The 21,138-nt window shown below is 39.9% G+C and overlaps 1 protein-coding gene across 4 annotated transcripts in view; it reads left to right on the top strand.

Annotated features, from left to right (window-relative positions):
* PAX3 (paired box 3) overlaps nt 1-20,830 on the top strand; it is a 78,218-nt gene extending 57,388 nt beyond the window's left edge. For all 4 annotated transcript variants that reach the window (XM_059822561.1, XM_059822562.1, XM_059822560.1 and 1 more), the window contains 4 exons: nt 6,445-6,610; nt 7,810-8,024; nt 20,018-20,264; nt 20,796-20,830. In XM_059822561.1, the coding sequence (XP_059678544.1) occupies nt 6,445-6,610; nt 7,810-8,024; nt 20,018-20,264; nt 20,796-20,830 (663 nt within the window). The remainder of the gene's footprint in view (nt 1-6,444; nt 6,611-7,809; nt 8,025-20,017; nt 20,265-20,795) is intronic.
* Nucleotides 20,831-21,138: the final 308 nt, after the last annotated feature.

The following is a 21,138-nucleotide window of genomic DNA, read 5'->3' as shown; positions in this document are numbered from 1 at the left end:
CTTTTGGTAAAGGATTTCTAAATAAGGTTCAGGTTTGTCCTGTGGCAGGCGGAGGACCAGGAGCCTGCCTTGGCCGATGGGGACTGGCCAGTCAGACAAATCCTTTTGGGCTGTGTGTTGAAGGCAGACCTCCCAAATTACCAGAAATGTGATGTGTGAGACTTGCCTGTTGGACCATGTTGAGGATGTGCCCCCAGCTGTATGGGATCGTGAGGGGCAGGAGGTCCTGCCGTGAGAACCGGCTGGCACACAGCTTTCCTGCTTAACCCCAAAAAGCAACAGGGGAAATCAGTTTGGACTCTTTCAGTCCATGAATAATAGTGAAAAAGCAGGGGGAGTCAGGAAGAATTCTGAAATGTGAGTACGTCCCGTCCTGAAAAGACTCTCTCTGCCAAATCCCAGGTTTAAATTGGTTTCCTTGAAAACTTCCAAAAAGAAAAATACTGTTTAACAAAAGAGCATGTCTGAAAATTCAGGCAGATCTCTCCAGGCTGCTAGGATGGGGTTGATTGTTCCCATGTCAAACTTGTTACCAGCTTGTAAGCTTTTGTAAAAAGCTTATTATAGCCTCAGCAAATAAAAGAAGTCCCAAGAGCTCAGAAATCCTGAGTATCTGGAAGAAAAATGATAATTTTTTTTTTAAGTGCTGTGCTTGCACATTGTTTTCTTTGTTTCACTGTGGTATGGGGAGGGAAAAAGATGGTTTGGAGAAGAAGATAGTGGGGGGGGGGGAAGGTGAGAGAAGAAATGATGACTCTTAAGCTAGTAGTAAGGTGTGAAAGCTCTGAAGTCCAATCTCTCAGCTTTAATAGTCTCTTCTCAGTAGCAAACAGTGAAAAGCATTCACTGGGAAATCATGGGGGAGGGAGGACCTGTGCCAAAAAAAAGTCTTTATTTGCCCTCAGCTCCTCTGAAACAGTTTGAGCTTCTACACTGAACTGCACAGTCCTACGGGGAGATGGGGTAAAGGAACGTGGGACAGATTCAGGAACGTTTAAGACCTTTCGGCAGATCTTTACAGTTATTCCTGGTGTGGTTTATGGAGAACTTATAGTGCCTTTTTTTGAGGCTGTCCCTCTTGCATCATATATAGGATAAGGAAAGAAAATGCTGTGTGCATTCTAGTAGTAGATAACCCTGTCATTGCAGATTTTTTTTTCTTTTTTTCCCCTGCTGGGGTAAAGGAGAAATTCTTATGGGTAAATTAGCCAACTACAAACATATGCAGGCCCAAGAAGACATTTTTAAATATAAAGGGAAAGAAGGGATGTGATTTTTGATTCTCTTTTTCTGGTCCCTGCTGCCTAAGGGCTCAAATTAGTGGCGCTTTAATTTATAAGTATACAGTTCAATTTGCTTATTACTCAATATTTTGCAGAACTATTCAGCTGCAGTGTTTTAGAAGTGTTTGTGTAGGACCGAGTCAAAGTCTTTTCAAAGAAACCTATGAGAGTTGAGTATGTTGGATTGCACTGGGAGGTGGTTGGAAGTTCTCGTTCCCTTTGGCACAGCCTAGTATTTTTTTGGTCTGTTTTTTTTTCTTCTTTAAGTTTTGTGTGGGTTGGTTTTTTGTTTTTTTGGTTTTGTTTGCTTGCTTTAAAAGAACTCTGGTTTCCATCACATTGATAATTCCGTGTATCCCAACCAGCATGACTTCCCATCACCATAAACAGCTCCTGGCAGACTCCAGGCAGGGAACCTGCAGCCTCACGGTGTTCCCGCTGGTGGTCGGGGCAGGTCCTTCTCAGCAGGCTAGCAGCACGCCTTTGGGATGCTGCGAGGAAGCAGGCCTACCCATGGCGTGCCTCTCTGCATACGCAGTAGACCTTAGTCCTATGAGGCTGGGGGTGTGTGGATGTCGCAGCAAAGCTGATTTACCAACTAGTTGTTGCTAAAAAGCACTTCTGTTTCTACTCTTTCTTCTTCCTACGGCTGGTCCCTGGCAGTGCTCTCCCTGGAGCTCTGATACCATGGTGAGCCAGGATGGAAATCCACCCTACTTGCAAAAAAAAGAAAAGGGAAGAAAAAACCTTTTTTTCCCCTGCTGTTTTGTGTTCTCTGAATGAACTCCCAGTCAGGTCAGGCAGGCATAAGCACTGGTGTCAGCCATCGGCCTGGCAAGAGGGTGGAAGTGCCTGCACAGACTGCTGAAGTAAATGCAGGTCTGGCATCAACAAGGACTGCAGGACCAGACACTGCGGGTGTCTTTAGAAGTCACGCTGCTGTGTTTTGCAAAGGTAACGGAGTCACCTCTGTCCGGGCTGGTGCAGCCCAGCTTCATTAGCAGTTTCCTCATTCAGCCTCCCCTCTTCACAAGGCAGCCCACTGCTTCTGGCATGCCCCAAATTCACTCCCTGATGGCACAGCCACCAAGGACTGCTTCCAAGATGGTCAGACTTTATTTGGAACATGTGAATTTGGGGGGAAGGGAGAGGTGGGGAATGGGGGGGTGGTGGTGTAGAGAGGCAGTTACCATGAAAAATATCATAAGGCAAAAAGGGGAAAAAAACACCCCACCCCCATCTAAAACGAGAAGTGTGGTTAACGATACATCAGTCTTTTGACTTTATGTGTTTTTGGCACTCATGCTTGTCAGGACTGCGTTTAACAAAATATCCACGGGTTTCCTGCAAAATTCACATCTCGAATGTTTTGCCCTGTTGGTTCAGAGATCTTTTTGCCTTAAAAGCACATAGAGCACTCTATGTTTATGATCAGACTGTTGAAATGTCAGGGCTAATTACATTAATGTGTTCCCAAGTGAATAAATGCATCTTTTAAAGAATATCCTGTTGAGATCAACGAAATAAGAAGTTGGCATGATCACTTGAAAACTACTTAAAGGAAAAATAATAATAAAAAGCAGGTTCTAAATATTGGAAAATAGAGATGGGAGAAACCTACTAGTTCACCTCATCCATTCTATATTGGGGCAAAATATTTTTTTTATATTCTACTGGGAAGTGATTTCTTTTCTGGTTAGTCCAGTTCCAGATGCTTGAAAAATTGGAGCCTCCAATACTTACTTCTTAAAGGACTATTTTTTTTTTCCTTTTGCTCTAAATTTCATCCTTTTCAGTTCTGTTTTTGAGGTATAAATTTTGGCCAGACACTGGGGTTCAATTCTGTTTCCAGATCACCTGGGTAATTTACATTCCATCTTTGAAAATGACGTAGAAACTAGGGAGCCAGAGCCTCACTAAAATTAAGTGACGTGGCTTCTGGTGCAGCTTTTGGATGCTTGGGTCCCTCAGGCAAGCCGTGTTTCCTCTGTCCGTGTCTGCATTTGCACAGCACCAAGCACAATGCTGACCTAATTTAGAGCTCCTGCATGTTACACCAACACAAGGAGATCATATTCCTTCAGACACAGTACTGTTTGTGTAAGAACGCTATATTTTGAGTCTCCAGAATGCAGTAGCTTGCTTATCCACTGCTTTTGCTTCCATGGGGGAGTTTGGTGTGGTAGTGGTGATTTGAAGTACTGCCTAGGGTTGGTCTGCCTTCCACTGAGATCCATGCTGTTGCTGGAGAAGGCAGCACAGAAGATACATTAGTTCGTCACATTAAGTAGATGTAGATAGTTTGGAGTTGGTTTTCTGTTGCGCCCACTACAAAGTGGCATGTTCTCACAGTATGACACTTGTGATCTTCATGAGGGGCTGTGTTATACTCGGAGCATCTACGCATCCAGGTGATGATTGCTTCCCTCTCAGAAAGGATGATGTGGGAGAACAGAAGCATCCTATGGGGAACCTGCTAGATTTGAAAAGGCCACTCATACGATGAGGATTTTGTCATGCTGGTGGAAGTTGAACTTTGCTGAGCATAAGAGAACATTGTGTTTAAATAATGTTGGAAATGTACAGACAAAAGAAAATGTTTCCCCAGGTGTTTACAATATGTTTCTAAGCAGACACATTGGCTTGTGGTGACTAGATTTATTTTTAAGTCTTGGGTTGATATTGGCAAAATTTTTCAAGATTTTTTTAATTAGTGGTAATAGTGCACATGGATTCTTCATGATATGTGCTGATTTAAAAAAAAAATAAAATCCTGAACTCTTAAGAATAAGTCAAGCAGCTGAACATAGTCTAAGTGAAATACTATGATCAAAAAATAATAATAAATTAAATCATTTCAGTTAACATAGAAAGCATATAACTGCTACTGAATACGCTTATCTGTAGAGGAAACAAAATCTCATTACCTCATTTTCCTCAGTGAAATCCACTCACGTAGTGTAGTTCAGTTAGTATTCCCAAAGCATTTGAAGATCATCAGATAACCCTCTTGACCTGAAGAAGGGAGAGTGTCATGGAGAAAGCCATAGTTAATGACCTGGGTAGGCTAATTACAACATGTGTTTGCTGTTTCCCTGCTCCCTCTCTGACCTCCATTATCTTTCCTAAGTGCTTTTTGGCTCTTTAGCAAAGCCTCTTCCTCCCTCTTCAGTGCGTCTTGCCCCTTTTTCCTTTTCTTTGGGCATCTTCAAAAGATTTTTGCCACAGGAGTGTGAGACTGGTGGGCTTTGGGAGATATAAGCAGGTGGAAGGAGCCTGTGAGAAGTAAATAAGAAATTTGGACTTAAATGTCAGTGAGAGAAGCAAAGGATAAGGAGAGAGGTGAAAAAGGATATAGATGTCTTTAGGATGAGAAAGTAAAAAATATTGCTGAATCTAGACCTGTCCACAACTATTGCTCATCGCAGGTCTCACATCTCCACCCTGCTGCCTTGTCCCTGCCAGCTGCTTTCAGAAATGGTTCATGAGGCGGCAGAGGGAGGGTTAGTATATACAGCAAAAAACCATGAGAGCGATTCCTGAAGTAGAACAGAGGCTCCATCTATCTCTCTGTCCTGAATCTTAAACCGGAGTGGGAGTGTGTAATTGAGGAGTAGATGTCGTGGCCAAAGGAGGCGGCAGCTGTGTGAACCGAGCATCTCATTCTAAAAAGATGAAGTCAGATCAAACTACGTGGTGACAGATGGCCCACATCAGAAACCAGATGGCCCAGTGAGTCCCACCACTCCTGCTATGAAATAGCAAGTGGAGGAGAAACCCACAGTGTAGTCCAAAATGTTGTTGCACTCTTATGTATGGGCCAGTCATGGTTTGTAAGTGATGCTACACCTAGAAATCCAGTCTGTGATGGCTGATTCATAAGCCAACATGGGCTGTTTACAGAAAGGGTGACAGATCTGAGACCCAACTTACTTTTACAAATATGTCTACATGTGGCTCGTCAGCTAACATGCCTCAGTGGCTTTCAGGCCAGACTGCCTTATAGGCTGCGCAGATGTACCTTGTAAGATGCTAATCTTCAGTTAAGGTCTTATCTAATTGATAGTATCCATGGATGATCGTTGCAGCTGCTTCAAGGTGTACAAGTATGAGTAATTATCTGCTTGTTTACAAACACGTGTAGCCTCAAACAACTTTTCTTTTCTGCGGTGGTCCACCTCATGGACCTGAGCACTGTAATCTAGAAGTTGCTCTAAACCTGCAGCAGGGCAGCGTGGATGTATGCTGGTCCAGGCTCCCCTGCTGCGGCTGATTGCTCTTCCCATCCGTGGCACGTGTAATCGCTATAATATCAATATTAACCTATGTGTTTTGCAACTTTTATTATGTCTGTATTTGTGAAGTCTTGCCTTTTCCTTTCTTGGAGGCAATAAGAGCCATCCCAGACTTGGAAAACTTATGACATGAAGGAAAGCAGATTTATAGCTAAAATGTCCCACTAATCCAACCCCCATCTGTTTGGTACCCCGTCCTGGGAACAGATGTCAAAGTGGTTCTGAAATGCTAATCGAGTACTGAAATTCTGATCTACTGTTAGTGTCCAGTTTATTAAGAGATGGTTTGTACATATGTGAACACATGAAAACTCACTGGGAGGGGTTTGTGTGTTTTGTACACAGGGCTTGTATTTTTCAAATTAAAAGCTTAAAGTTCTGTTGATCATTAGGGCAGTGTAGTATCCCAACATATAAGTACAAGCACCTTCCAACAGTGCATTAAGTGATGCCGCTAAGTTGTCAGCAAATTAAATATAAAGACAATACAATCCAGACCAAATAGCTTTGCCTGGCGCTTAGATCAAATGGAGAGATGTTTTCCCTTTCTCATTAAATCTGGCATAATAAGGATAGTGCCTGACAGCTATTAAAAACACTGAAGCTTGAAAGCATTAGTCAGCTTGTTTCTCAGGAGAGACTGTATTTGAGAGGAAACGAGGGTTCGGGATTCCTGTGTCCTGTCTGTTGAACCATGGAAGTGTGTGCCAAGGACTCCTTTCTCGTCTAGGAGCTCTGTGCCCAGTGTGCATCTTCTGTATCTCCCTTCTCAGGCACTGAATGCATTTGAAATACGATGCCGTTATTTCTGATGCACCCATTTTAAATGTGCAAAAATCAAATGTCCCTAATTAAAACATTTGTAGGTCTGGTTTAGTAACCGTCGTGCTAGATGGAGGAAACAGGCAGGAGCCAATCAACTGATGGCTTTCAACCATCTGATCCCAGGAGGATTTCCACCCAGTGCCATGCCAACTCTGCCGACGTACCAGCTCTCTGAGCCCTCCTATCAACCCACCTCTATACCGCAAGGTACAGTAGCCAACAGGTACTTGGTTAAAATAGTGTTATTGGGGGTTTCATGTGTTGATCCGTTGTAGAGACATTTTCTTCACTAACGTAGAAAAAGGGGTGTTCACTAATTTAGGGTCTGAGTCACTGAGGACCTTGCAAGCCTGCTTATTTTAGGCATGTAAGAACTCAGGTTTGTTTTGCTGTAAGAAAGGGCTGGTTACACATGAAGGGTGGTAGCTAGAGAACCAGTAGCCTCGTGCACAGCAGAGGTGCAGTGTTTGGTAAAGAGATGGACACGCTTCCCTACCATTCTGCTGCATTGGCCACGCTTCCCTACCATTCTGCTGCATTGGCCTCCTCCGCTGAGAGTGCCCGGCATGGTGGGGGAGGACGCAGCAGTTGCATTGTCTTCTTCTTTGCTTTCGATGATGGTGCACTGGAAACTGCTGTGAGTACTCAGAATATTTATCTGATGGCAGAAAACCCCAGCTATTCGGCGCATCTTGTTTCACATCAGATAGTAGCAAGTCTCAGTATGGTAAAAATTTGTATTAAGCTTATCAGAAATTCTGTGAACTTTGATGGATTTGGGAGGGGGGGAACAGAGCTTCAAATCTAGGCTATGCTAGATTTCACTGTTAAGAAAAAACTTAAGGTGAGTTCTTGTAAGACAAGTTACTGTGCTCTCCTTGCTCCCTTGAGATTCGGATCCTAACTGTTGATGGATTTTTTTGCCAGGCCACGTTCTAATTAAGGGAATTTTGCGAAGCCTAGGGCTTCTCCCATCCGTTGCTAGGTTTACTACAAATCACGGCAGAATTTCTATGCTGTGACCAGGAGAGGAAAGCCTGTTACCAGTCTTCTAAGCAAATAAAGCTTTTCTTTAATGTATATCTATAAATTATATTATATCTTATATATGATAGATATAGAAATACAAATCTTCCTTTTAATTTTGCTGTAGCAATTCTGAACAATATGTGCCCACTAAGGATTGTCTGAAAACTGCATGTGTCTGTTGTTATAACTTTTACAGTCTTTTTATGTAATTTAACTGGCTAGTTAAATATCTAGCAATATTAAAGACTTACCTTTCTATTTAACCAGTATTTACATGCAGGTCCTGGTGCAATTCTGTCAAGTTGAGCTTCACATAATGAACTTGTTATGCCAGAAAAAAGGACGAAAACGTATCAACATGTTTCTTTTGCTTCTAGCTGTGTCTGATCCAAGCAGTACCGTCCATAGACCTCAGCCTCTCCCTCCAAGCACTGTACACCAAAGCAGCCTCCCTTCGAATCCAGAGAGCAGCTCTGCCTATTGCCTACCCAGCACCAGGCATGGATTTTCCAGCTATACAGACAGCTTTGTGCCTCCGTCCGGGCCCTCAAATCCCATGAACCCTGCCATTGGCAATGGCCTTTCACCTCAGGTCAGTCCTGTGTTTTCAGACAGAGGATTTGCTGTATACCAGAACCAAAGAGTCTATTCCCTCAGGCCACAGTATAATGAATTGCCAAATTTAAACCATAATGTATTCTTTATACAAGCCACATGATTTCAGTTTGCTAGTTTCCTTCTTCTTTTATTTTTTTCCTCCTACTGGCTGAATCAAGAGTCATAGCTTATATTTAATTTCAAGTGATTTATAATGTAATCATGCAGGCTTCATGTTTACATTCAGTTGTCAAGCGTTTGTAATGTACTGCTATTTTCCTGAAGATCCATGGCTTAGGTAAATGTAGCTTTTTTATAAATAAAATATCTCTTTAAGACAACCTCACCAAGGTTTTAACTGAATGGTCCAGGAAAATTACAGGCAAGTGGTACGAGGATAGTTCCAAGGGCTGAGCAATACACACTGAGATGAGCCATAATCGAGTTATAAATACATAAATTAGGAGTATTACTGCTCTTTGGCAATATATAAATGCATGAATACCATAATTGTTTTTCTAATTTGCATGAGCTCTTTTTAGGAAATCATGTTAATAAATTGCCTTGATAATTGAGTGTCAAAAGGTTGGTTAAATTTTCCTACACACGGCATCTGTCTGAAGCTGACATTATTAGTTAAAGCTTGAATAGATGGTAGTTTATTTTATTAGCGAGAGCTTTGCCCAGGTGGTTGGAAAGAGATGTCCACTAAATTCTGAGAAGTCACAAAGAGGATGCAATCTATAATTACAATCGGGAATCTCTTCAGGGCTGAAAGTGAGAGTTTTAACAGCTTTATCTTCTTTCTACCCTTTTTTCCTCTCAGTGGTTAGAAAAACAGAGAGAAGCTCGGAATGACACAAATGAGAAGTGAAAAGACAATTATACTCAATTACACACTAATCACTGACTATCACCACTGCCTAAGCAGGGAGAGGGCATTCTAATAGGCAGAAAATGAGATTTTAATGGCACAAAGGGTGGCCAAAATAACGACTCGTATATCTTTGCCTCCTTCGTTTTCTTCAACTTGCGGTTTGCATCTCGGGAGTACAGTTCCTGGTTCCTGTGCAACGGTGATAACTCTGTGCAGCTGAAAAGTTCAAAGGCACTGGAGTTGAAAAGAATGAATAACAAAGGCAATGAAATAAACATTTTTGCCCAAAGGCAAAAGTTCATAAACCCTTTTTTGTAACAGTAAATGTAATTAAGTTTCACAGATTCCTATAGCATAGAGTGGGGTACAAAACTTTATGGCTTGAAACCTCAGGAAAAAAATACCAACAGAAAAACAAACGGATGTACTTCCAACAAGACTTGAATGGATTTTGTTCTAAAGAATTCTGATTTCTAAATGCAATCTCCAACAAAAGCCGTGACATTATATTAGTTGATTCATTTTATTTTAAATTTATTTTTTTTTAGATGGCCAGTCTTATAGTGTGCAAGGCTTCCGCAATTTTGACATAAACATTTTTCTGGGATTCAGCGTTAGTCCATCAAAAGTAGTTGTTAGTGTCAGTTTAAATGTATGTTGGTTCTGACTATGGAAAATGTGATCTTTTTTCCTTTCACAAAGCTTTTGTTGTCTGTGACACAGAAGTGGAGCACAACAGTTAAGAAATCTTGCGGTGTCTGGGCAAAGTGGGACAAAAAAGTGAGGCCAGGTTTCCTCTCCCCAAAGTCTTGCTGATTTGAGGTTTGATATAATCAAAAGGAGATCCCAGAGCAGATTAGATGTCTTTAATCAGTTTCTGTGCTTCTTTACACCCAGCCCTGTCTTTATGTTATGGAACTTCTGTGTTTTGTTGGTTTTCCTTAGACTTTTGAAACCTTTTCCTACCTCAGTGCTAAGAGCTCCTGGCCCTATCCTGCACCTCTGCCAACAGGTTTAGGAGAAGGCTGATCACTCAAAAGCTGATGTGTTCATCACTGAGTGCATACAGGAGATTACATATATCCATTTAGATTTTGAACAGCTTCTGGGCAACTGAATGATTACCTTCACTGGCTGATAAAGATCTTTCCATCAAACAAACAAACAAAAACACCCAGTCCTAAATTCATGCAGTGTTACCAACAGCTCCTCTAAAACAATTTTGGAGCCTAAACAATGACTGACTTACATTTTATACATGTCTCTATGTTTAAAATGGCATACATAGGCTTTGTGTTTATATAAGGGAGTGATACAAATTGCGGGACTCTTGCAAAACAGCGACGGTGCTTTGTGCCTGAAAGAAGAGCCTCAGACATCAGTCACATACGTGCGACATTATTGTGTGCAAAATGCCCCTTTGTCGTGGGGTGCCTCGCAGTGCATCCCCTTGTCACGCTTCCTTGGGCTCTTCCCGCAGGCGCCCAGGTGGCCGGCAAGTCGAAAGCCAGTTCTGTGTTGGGGATTTCACGAAGAGAGAGAAACAGGAGTTTTCCTGCTGAGTGGGCATGTTGCAGTGCCCTGCCTGTGTGCGTGGAATTTAGATGAGAAGGAAAGAAGGTCTTTTTACTAGCCCGTGGATTTCTGACCACAATAAATCTGGGTGTGTGAGCAATTAACATAATGTTTCCACCCATCAACGTCCTCTCAGGCAAGCACTCTGGGCATACTGTGTGTAAAGCTGAATTTATGGTGACTTTAGTGGGAGGGTGGAGGGGGGGGCTTTGTCTGAAGTCCAAATAATCTTTTGTGATTTAAAAAACCCCCCTCCAAATGCGCAGAACAAAATCTACTATTAAGATTCACGGGATCATATTCTTACCAGATTTAAACCTCCTTTTCCCCTTTGACTTCAGTTTATTCCGAATGAGGGACTGATACGCAGACCCCCGCGGAAGCTTTATTTTCCATGCAGGATGTTTCCTTTCTAACTTTGTTCTTGAGTATGATGGACAAGTATGTTGTTTCAGGCAAGCACTAGGTGAAGGCAGAGGACAAGGGGAGATGGCTAGGGTGCTGTGATTTTATTTTTATCGTGTTAGCCACGAACTTGGAAGTTAGAGAAGACTATTTTGGTCAGTTTTAGGAAGCAGAATGCTCCGTTACATACCTGTCTTGCAGGCTGGGAAATAAAATGTTGTTGCTCTTGTTTAAAAGAATAAGAGAATAGAGTCCCACCTTGTTAATACTATTCATCGCTTTTTAACATCAAGACGAGATCTGCAGATCTCTTCCAGATGACTGATTATTCTCCTTGTTCGTCTGGTTTACTCATTGCGACCTGGCTGTGGTGAGAGAACCTCTGTCTTACAGACCTGCAAAGGATTGACTTTTGCAGGAATAAGACAGGGATTAATGTCTCAGGGAACTGGTAGCCAGGAGTGTCCTTGTTTGTATTTCATGAAAAAGCAACCAAACTGCAAGCATGCCGTCTCAGCCAGTGCTCTTTAAATGTAATATCAGAACGGAGATTATTAGTGTGTAATATATGTAAATTGCATATTTTTGTGTTTTCCATGCCTATTATGCAGCTTCTTGGCTTTCATGCATACTTTTATGGGAATATTGTATTTCCTTCTCAAATTAGGTTTCAGTTGCTCAGTGGATTTTCTTTTAACAAAGATTTGTTAACTGAAAATTATGAGGGAGTAGCACATCTATATGTTAATATGTGTGTACGGGACTTAAGCGTGCCTCTGAATTGGCATGTCACTTTCTGATCCCAGCATTAACAGTCATCGCCGGTTCTTCCATGGAAAGTGGAAGAGCGGCTGCAAAAACACTTGTCTCACAACTGCAGGTGTACGGTCTTACTAGAGAGCAGATTGTTTTTGAGACAGGATATCAATATTTTGAACTGCTTCATTTAAGATAAGGAAAAAGGCTTTTCCGGTGTACATGGGCATCCCTTGACCTTGTCATGTGCTTTTTATTAGTGGCAAAGCAGCAGGGTTTGCTCGAAACCAGGCGGTTCAGGCAGTTCACTGGTTTTGAAGCGTGCCATTTCGGACCGCTCGTGGATTCAGATCGCGCAGCAATACTCTGCTCACATTGCTGCCCGTGAGGCCACTTGCTTCCTGTATTTAACCCGTGGGATACCCAGACTTAAATAGTACAGCAGTGTTAAGTTTTTATTGGAAAAAGAACAAATGTGCGTAACCTGCCTGCTGCTGGACATAATTTTTTTTCTTCCTTGCCCTCTGGAAAATTTCTCAGGTGTACTTTTTCCTTTTGCTTGTCATCTTCCCCCATAACAGTCATAACAGTCTTTAACAAAGTTTGCAGTTCTCATGCCATTACCTGGAGCTCAGGAACAATCTTGATAAGAAAATTCTGAACTTTTCTGTGAACAGCAGTAAAGATGCAAGCTGTTTCAAGGTTCCTTTCTTCTACTGTCAAAACATTTCACTGCTTGAGTTTCAGAATTATCCTGTAACTCTTCTTGGTGAGATAGATCTTAGGAAATTGGCTTCTCTTAAGTCTTTTGAGAGCACTTGGTTTTCATTAACCTGAGGTATGGATCTGATGGCAGCTGTCGAATCAGTTAGATATGTTCGTATTGTCTTGTTAACTCTGCTTTTAAGGGAAACAAAGCAGCAGTGGCTAAAACCTTGCGTTCCCTCATTAAGAGGGACAGGAGGGGAAAACCCCCCAACTATTAATTTATTATACTTTTTCCTATACCTTCTGTCGAATTACTGTCCAAATGGTTGCCCACAGAAACATTTCATTTAGTTCCAAGTCCCACACCAATGAGAAGCTCATGATCTTTGTCACAATGAACTTGGCTTTGAGAGCTCTTCGCTTAATGACCCCAGAACATGAGACAGAGGTCAAGGGTTTCTTTGTGAGGAAGAAAGTTAATTCACATGATATAACTTTCATGAGCACGAGTTTTTGGTTTGTGCTTTTTTTTAATTAAAAAAAAAAAGTTCAGCCAATGGGATTGATTATTTTTGTTTCTGGAGTGGGTACAAATAGATGGGATCCAATAGGTTTCGTAACTGTTATTGTGCAAGAATAATAACATTTATTATTTGTTTTGTAAATATTGTAATATTTTAAGTACTATAAATATATATTTATACATAATATAAGATACATAATAAAATATATTAATATAACAACAACAATAAACAGATGACCTTACATTTTGAATGTCCACCTTAACTTCTGTCTCTGGGCCTATTTCCACCTCCATCCCTACCATGCCAGAGAAGATGGGGTGGGTGGGTGGGGCTTCAGCCTTCAAAAAACAGATCTTCTCTTACAGCTCAGAAATCTTACATGGAGATACAAAAAAAGCTCTGGACTTTTCTGGAAATTTAAGCCAATTGTAATGTAACTTCATGAGAATAAATGTTTAGAAACACAATAAAAATATAGATATCTTAAATACAAAAATATAGCAGTAAAATGACACTATATAGAAAACATATCAGTTTCTTGTTTTTCTTAACACTTTTTTAATGATACTGTTCACAAAACTGACTTCTCTTCCTCCATAATAATTTGTACCATTTAGAATATACGCAGGCTGAGTATTCAGCATCACTGCAGCCCTTAAAATACTTTTTTATTCTTCTTACACGTAGAAGTTCAATTTGAGCCACTTGTTAAGTGAAAGTATGAGTCAGCCCTTCACAGAGTATATGACTGGCATGCATGGTGAATTTCTAATTCTTTAATGAATTTACAAAATAGAAATATCAACAGGAATCTGAATACTTGCATATTTATTCAATTAAGGACTGGTATATGAATTGAGGGCTTTGTCATGAGTAATCACAGATGGCTCACTTGAGCCCTTAATTATGCTCTGTATTTTAGATTTACGAAGAAAGGTACTAAAAATACCATGGCATGATTCAGTGAAAAGGATGTATTGCAGCGGGATCAGAAAGAGCAGAATCTCATCCTTAGCAAAGTAACTCTAGAAAGCCGTGTATCCATCTTTAAACGCGTAGGGCTTGATTTCCTTCAAAACTTTCTACCTCTCTAGAGATAACTGTTTTATTTTTATCTTGAGTTTTGCCAGGACATCAGTAACAGTAATAATTTTCTCATAAAAGAAAGACTGAGTGCTGTGTCAGGATACAAAGAGTCTTCCTCTAGTCAAAATACCAAAATACTTGTTTTTACCCAGCGCTGGTTAGATTAGAGGCCCTGGCATATACATTAATGGGAGCCTCATGAATGAACCCTTCCTTACTGGTTGGATTCTTCCAGTTATGCTTGTCCATTATCTTTTTTCCCCCTACATTTATGGATAACTTACTGCTTTTACCTAAATGGCTAGGATTTTGTAGCAATTTTCTGTTGGTAAATCCAACGATGTAGGTGTAGGTCATACAATAGCTGCTGACGTAGGGCCAAACATTGATTTTTGGGTGAGAGTCCTCCTGTGAAAGCTTTGCAGATCCTGTCCCCTGGCCATCTGCCAGCGAAAGAATTTGAGTACTGTTTGAATTAAAAAAAAAAAAAAGTGTATTTTTGTTTGTTTTGCTCTCAGAGGGAACAAACCTGTGTATCCCAGTTGTGGAGGGAAGGTGTGTGAGAGCCCAGATAGAGACAGCTGGGCTGGTTTTCCTGGTGGCCAGAATTCTTTTGTGTTTCGGGTTGAGTAAAAGGTGGGAGGAGAAGAGTTTACAGGCAGAGAGCAATGTAATCTCAAATTTAAGCTTGTTATGAACTGTTGTATGTAATATTGCCATATTTAAGCATTTAAACTCACGAGTCTACAGCCTCTGAGACTGCCTAAAAAAGTTTTGAGCTGTTTAATTTTATATATATACACTTATGTATTCTCATATATATATAAAAATTGTGAGTATATATTCCTTTTTGGGCTTTCTGTTTTACTTTTTCAGTTGTCTTGACATTTTTGAAGCTTTTCCATACAACCAGGAGCTAGATAATCAGCTTCTCTTTGAATTATTTTGATAATGTTACCTAGTCCTGTGACTCCATGATGCAGCACCTGAAAAAAGACAAGAGTTCAGTGGCAGACTGTGATAATGTTGTGAACATTAGTAATCTCCTGTAGATAAAAATATAATTCATGAAGGATCAAATTATCCTCTTAATTACCCTAAACGTACACCAGTGCACCTTCTCTAATTTCAGTGTAGCTACCACTGATGTCTAGTGGTGTGAAATTGGTATGAGGTCTCATTTGATATGAGTATGCAGAAGGTCAGATCATCAGATGTTCAAAGCCAGTGTATTTGCTCCTATTTTCATTAACCAAGTATGTGGTTTCCAGTGCTTGCCATTTGACATGAAAATGCTTTCATATATTTGTCAGAAATATTCATATATATAAAATGAATCAGCAACATGGTTCTAGGATCCTATAGTTATAGATCTATGTTGCTAATTGAAATTAATTAATCTTCTAAAATGTCTCATTCTAATGTATTAGAACCATCCTTTTTGTGTTTTTTTCTGGTGCAATATTTTGTTTTTGAGAAATTTTTCTACAGTGAAAAGAGTTAACAGCAGGTAATGCCATTCATCTCGGAAGGAGTTTGAAATTTTCAGTGTTAGTGATGAATGAGGGTATCTGACCCACATCTGTTTTACATCAGAATGGAACATTGCCCTGACATCGTTAGGAGCATTTGTCAAGATTCCCTGGACAGAGCTTCTGTAAATTACATGCTGCAAATGTGTCAGGGTCAGATAAGAGGATATCATTAACTCCACTAAAGTTTACTCATGATTCTGTCAGTTCAACTTAATACGTTAACTGCCAGCAATTTTCCTTGAGCTGTTTCATTAAATCTTTCATTCACAGGAGAAGAAAAAAATGTATCACTGTACCCAAAAATATTGCACATGTTCTTTTCTCATAAATCATATTAATTGCAGACATGGTCACAAAGCATATTAAATGCAGGCATGCGTAAATGAATTAAAACATATGAGAATTTTATTGTGCCTATGGTAGGTCCTACATCCTAAAATACCAACCGCATTAACAGGCATAATGTTTCATTTAAATAGAATAAGCTTTTTCTCAGTTTAATGGCCTTTATTTTGTTGATAATAGAAGTATTTTCTAATAGCTGATAAGGGACCAGATGTTGCATACGTGGTCTTTAAGGCTTTCATTGTTCAATTTCTGTTCTTCTTTCTGGATCATATCTTCAGCTAGTGATGCTGTGCTGACCCCACCAGCAACGGATTTATCCTAATGAATATTTTAGATTGCTTGGGGTGTACTGTCTGAAAACTTTTCTGTAGAGTTTGATTGTTGCAGTTTGCTGTGTTCTCTTTGCTTATTCCTAATTGCACCTTTGTTTTCTAATAGAATAGAACTATTCTACCATTTATATAGACTGTCTTTTATTGTATAAGCTCAAAGGCTATGCATCAACATTTCTGCGTGTGTTTTTTAAAAAATGACAACAAAATATATGTAGCCAAAAAAACTTACAGCCTGATTTTTTTGCATTTATAGGAATTCTTTTGTAAAATGAACTGAATAGTTAGAGCAGCATTTGGCTCTAGGTGTTAGATCAGCCCTTGATTTTTCTTTCAGCTTCTTTGGGATCCAGATCAGTGAGGCTGACAATTACAATTTTGGCTTTCCTAAAGTAATTCAGAGGGAAGTACATATTTTCTAGTAATTTGGAAGGTATATGGATTGAATACATTTATTTTCTTCCTTAATTACTGTAAAATAATCAGATCTGTTTACCTATTTAGAATGATACTGTTTCATACCAGCAGAAGATCCGAGTTGCAAAGTCCAGATCTTCATGTGCCTCTTGTACACCAGGACGCTGAGGGTGCTGAGCATCTTGCAGCCATGGCCCATTAATGGCTTTCTAATTGATTAGGTGAAAGTCAGCCATGCCCTTCCTGTAACTCCTTGTATGGCTGATAAGGTCATGGCACATACCGTATGAAAGACTTCCGCCCTGAGGCTACTTCCCTTATAACTTTCAAAACAGACATGACCAAAAATCTAATTATTTAGATACTAATCAACTGCAGGATGATTCTGACGGGCTCTGAAGAAGATATTTCTGAGAAGATGGTTACTGTTCAGACTTCAGTTTTCTCCACCTCAGAGACAGAGCGCTGTGTCAGTTTTGCTCCGAAGTGTCTATTAGGCGCATATGCGCTTAATAAAAAGATGCCTAAAGACTTGTATTATCTGATTAATTTAAAATTTTTAAAGTAAATCTCATCAAATGCTAATTTTAGTTTGTCAGAGAAGATAAATCTCTACCCAAATATAGATGCTACCAAAATTTGAGTGGCTTTTGAGATCACATCTGGATACAGGTTTCAATTTCAAGGCTGATCTCTAACTCTAAAATAACTTCCAATCCCAAAGTTTTTGAGCTCACTGTTTTTGCTGGCAAAGCCCAAATAATGTTGTCTTGGGCTCTATTCTGTTGAAAATATTAAACAGAAAAAAATTTAGTTAAAGTACGTAGTTGGTAAAATAGCTATTTGCCCAACTCGGCAATTGGTCCTAAAAGTTCAGGTAGAGACAGCATGTGATGGGGGAAGATTGCCATCGGGACTCCAGCGGGGCTGCGAGGGTGACGCGAGCCCAGCCCGTTCTCCCTGCTCTTGAACTTGGAACAGAACGTGGTAGAGCCCCATAAATACCGGTATCACATAGGTGCTGTGCAGGAGTGGAAAGGGCTGTGTGCTTAATTCAGATTTCTGATAAACCATGTGTGTTTTAAACTGTAGTCAAAACCATGATCCTTGTGCCAACGTAAATATTTTCCAAAGTAGTAATTTTCAATGTAACTGTTTAAGTTAAGCTATGTTTTTTTTGTGGATCTTTCTCTTCTTTTAACTCTATTAATGTTAATTTTAAAGGACTAGGATTAATATAACCTAAATGAACATAGGTTCTAATATTGTATCCTGCTGATGCAATGTCAGGTCATTAAGCATGCTAGATTTTCAGGACCATATCATCTTCAAAAGGTACAAGAAAAGTATTTGTCATTCCTAAAATAGAAAAACTTACTAAAATAATCTTTAGAAATTTTAATACTTCTCAGGGAGGAATTTTTACAAGAAAAAGTAGAGAGCCCAGTTACTTCAGCTTTTAGGGGTTTTTGGGACAAAATGCTGTGCAGGTTGCTGTGCAAATAACGTGATTTTTCAATCTGTGGTGATTCCAGATATTTTTTAAATTGTTTTTTATTACCCTCAAATTCTTTTAATAGGTTTTATGCATTGAAAAGGTTATTTGAATTAAATAGAAAATATCTTATAGCCTGAATTCAAATAATTCTTTTCTGGTTTTAGCTTAAAAGTTATAAGATTTCAGTATCTAAATGAAGTCTTTGGATAGATTTTGAAACTTCTTTGTGCATGAATACTTCAGTTTGTGAATCATTCAGAGAATAATTCATCAGTTAAACTCATGTTTTTCTGCTTAGTGAAACAGAAGTGAACATTCTAGTGCTGTAAGTAGTAATGAAACTTCTTTCTCAGCATTTTTTTTTTTCGGTGAGATGTCTGGGGTACATCTGATGCAGAAATGTTTTGTGTTCTTAATGAGGTATCGGCGTGTCTCTTTTTGACATACTCTGCTTGTGCCTCTTTTCCTTATCAGACGAGTAAGACCTGGATAGGTCTTCCTTCCTACTTAAATCATGATCGCTGGGGCTTGTTTGATTTACTTATTAAAAAACAAACAAAACTCAGAGCTGGGACCACAAGCTCCCTACAATAATAATCCTTTTTCTTTTGCAATGGAAAAAAAATATAATTCAAGAAGGAGCATTAGAGCTTTAGGAACCAGAGCATTAACTTATTCTTTACAAAATCGACTCCAAGTTTAATGATTTCTTTTTAGTTTATGGTAAGAAGTGCAGTAAAGCAAAATGATTATCAAATAGCATATGTCAGATATTTGTAATGCCTTTTTGGAGCAAGAACAACCTATAAATTATCAGAATATGCTGTTTTGGCAGAAGTTGTACGTCATCCATCCGTTGTAAGCTGCAGACTATTTCTCAGGCTTTGAAGTGCAACTTATCCCAGCAGAAGCAAGCAATTCTCTCAGTAGTACCTATTTTCAAAATGTGCTGTAGAGATGTGCCAGGAAAGGCAAGGCACACCAACCTATAGAGTGAGTGATTTTTGTACAACAATAACTTCTCACTGTAGCTTCCTTCACTTCTGCTTGAAAGCACAGGTGCTTTTGAATTTTTTTTTGTTCTTCTACTGGAAATTACAGCCTAGAGGGCTGGGCTTTTATAGGGATAAGCATATATTTTCCAGTAATCTCTTTTCAACTAATCTTGACTGCTGATTTCGTAATTGTTCACGTACAAGCAGCTGATTAAGGGAATCACAGTTGTCTTGAAGCCGGCATGGAATACCAGACCATTTCTGTTGTGTCCTCTAACTCAGTGGATGAAGTTGGGAGCTGGTGTAATGACCAGCGCTTTACTCTCTCATATTCATTTCTTCGCAGGCCAGCACACAGGGCATGCTGCAGCAGGAGTTATGGCTGCTTTGCCCCTTCCCCACATATTTCTGCTGTTCTGGGTGCCGGGATTCTTTGTTACTTCCATTGGCAGTGTTGCTGTGATGTGCTCCAAATTAATTTCATTTCAATGACTGCTGATCTTGGGAAAAAAATTTACGTGAGCTTTTTCACAGCTTTTCTGTGTTTGTAGATCATGCAGGACAGCGTGGCTATAAAGAGCCACTATTTGCTTCTTATTCTTTTATAATTGAGTCCCCAAGGAATAAACATCTGCAGAGATCCCAGCTGGGGCATGGGAGGATCAGGCACTCTAAAATCAAAAGTTTTTAAAAGGATTTTTCCTTATTTGCCCTTGGTATCACTTTTTATTGGTTGTTAGCCATCAGTTTTTATTTTGGTGCATGATGCAACCAAATTCCACTTCCTGTTTGGATTAAATACTCAAAGCATAGTTTGAATACTAAGTCTACCTATTTTAGGAAATCAAATGATGGACTTCAGAACTCCTGCGGCTCTGTAAGCAATACGGTTCTTCACATATTTTAACTCTTTCTATTATTCTACCTTTTAGGTAATGGGACTCCTGACTAACCACGGTGGTGTGCCTCACCAGCCCCAAACTGATTATGCCCTGTCCCCTTTAACTGGGGGCCTGGAACCCACCACCACAGTCTCAGCCAGCTGCAGCCAGCGGCTAGATCATATGAAGAGTTTAGACAGCCTGCCTACATCCCAGTCCTACTGCCCACCAACCTACAGCACCACGGGTTACAGCATGGACCCTGTCACAGGCTACCAGTATGGACAGTACGGACAAAGTGAGTATTGGAACATTTGCACTGTGAAGTGCAATACTGTGCCCGTTTATCAATGATCTGCACCTTCTGTGTGTAACAAAGAAAATTATGAGCAGAGGTCCTAATGGCTGACTGCTACTTCTCTCCAAAGCTGAGCGGAGTGCACTGGTGAGATAGCTGATTGTTCGAGCAAGATTTCTGCTGGATAATTATTTTCTTAAGTGATGTCAACAACATCTTGATGTTATTAATTGTTGAGACATGAAACCTGATTGCCATTAGGTAAAACATAAGGGTTGTCCAGAATGAAATAACCACTGGCATTCCACTATTAGAAACACATGTTCTTAATGAGGTCAGCTCAAGAATCATTACAGTATATAATCCCAGATACATAGAGTTTTGTCAAACTTGTCCTACGAATAAAAATATTAGTCCCTTTCCTTTGATATATCAGTATTAAATATGACAATGTCAACCTGTAGTTGGCATGGCCCCATGCTGTGAGGTTGTCACAGCATGACTTAAAAAGCTTCTTTTGCTTTTTTGCAGGTGCCTTTCATTATCTGAAGCCAGATATTGCATAAATGAACTGTCCACTTCAAGTTAAACCTGGTCTTGTTTTCCGGTCTCACTCCAAGGCTTGGATACGAGGGATCTTCTCAACACACTGCAGTCTAAACTGGGGCAGTCCCACTGAGAGAAGCAAGCTTGTTATGTTCTCTCCAGTCATAGCTTTTGTAGACTTTTGAAGGCTGGACAAAGCTATACAGAAGACAAAGGCCAAAAGCAATAATGAATAAATAAATGCGACATGGTTCATTATGAGTGGGTATATAAAACAGAGCAGTATTTAATATCACTGTCTGGCAAAACATTCCATTTTTTGTTGTTG

Source organism: Gavia stellata, chromosome 11 (genome assembly GCF_030936135.1).
Source record: "Gavia stellata isolate bGavSte3 chromosome 11, bGavSte3.hap2, whole genome shotgun sequence".
In the NCBI taxonomy this organism is placed as follows: domain Eukaryota; kingdom Metazoa; phylum Chordata; class Aves; order Gaviiformes; family Gaviidae; genus Gavia; species Gavia stellata.
This window is presented reverse-complemented; position numbering and strand designations above follow the sequence as displayed.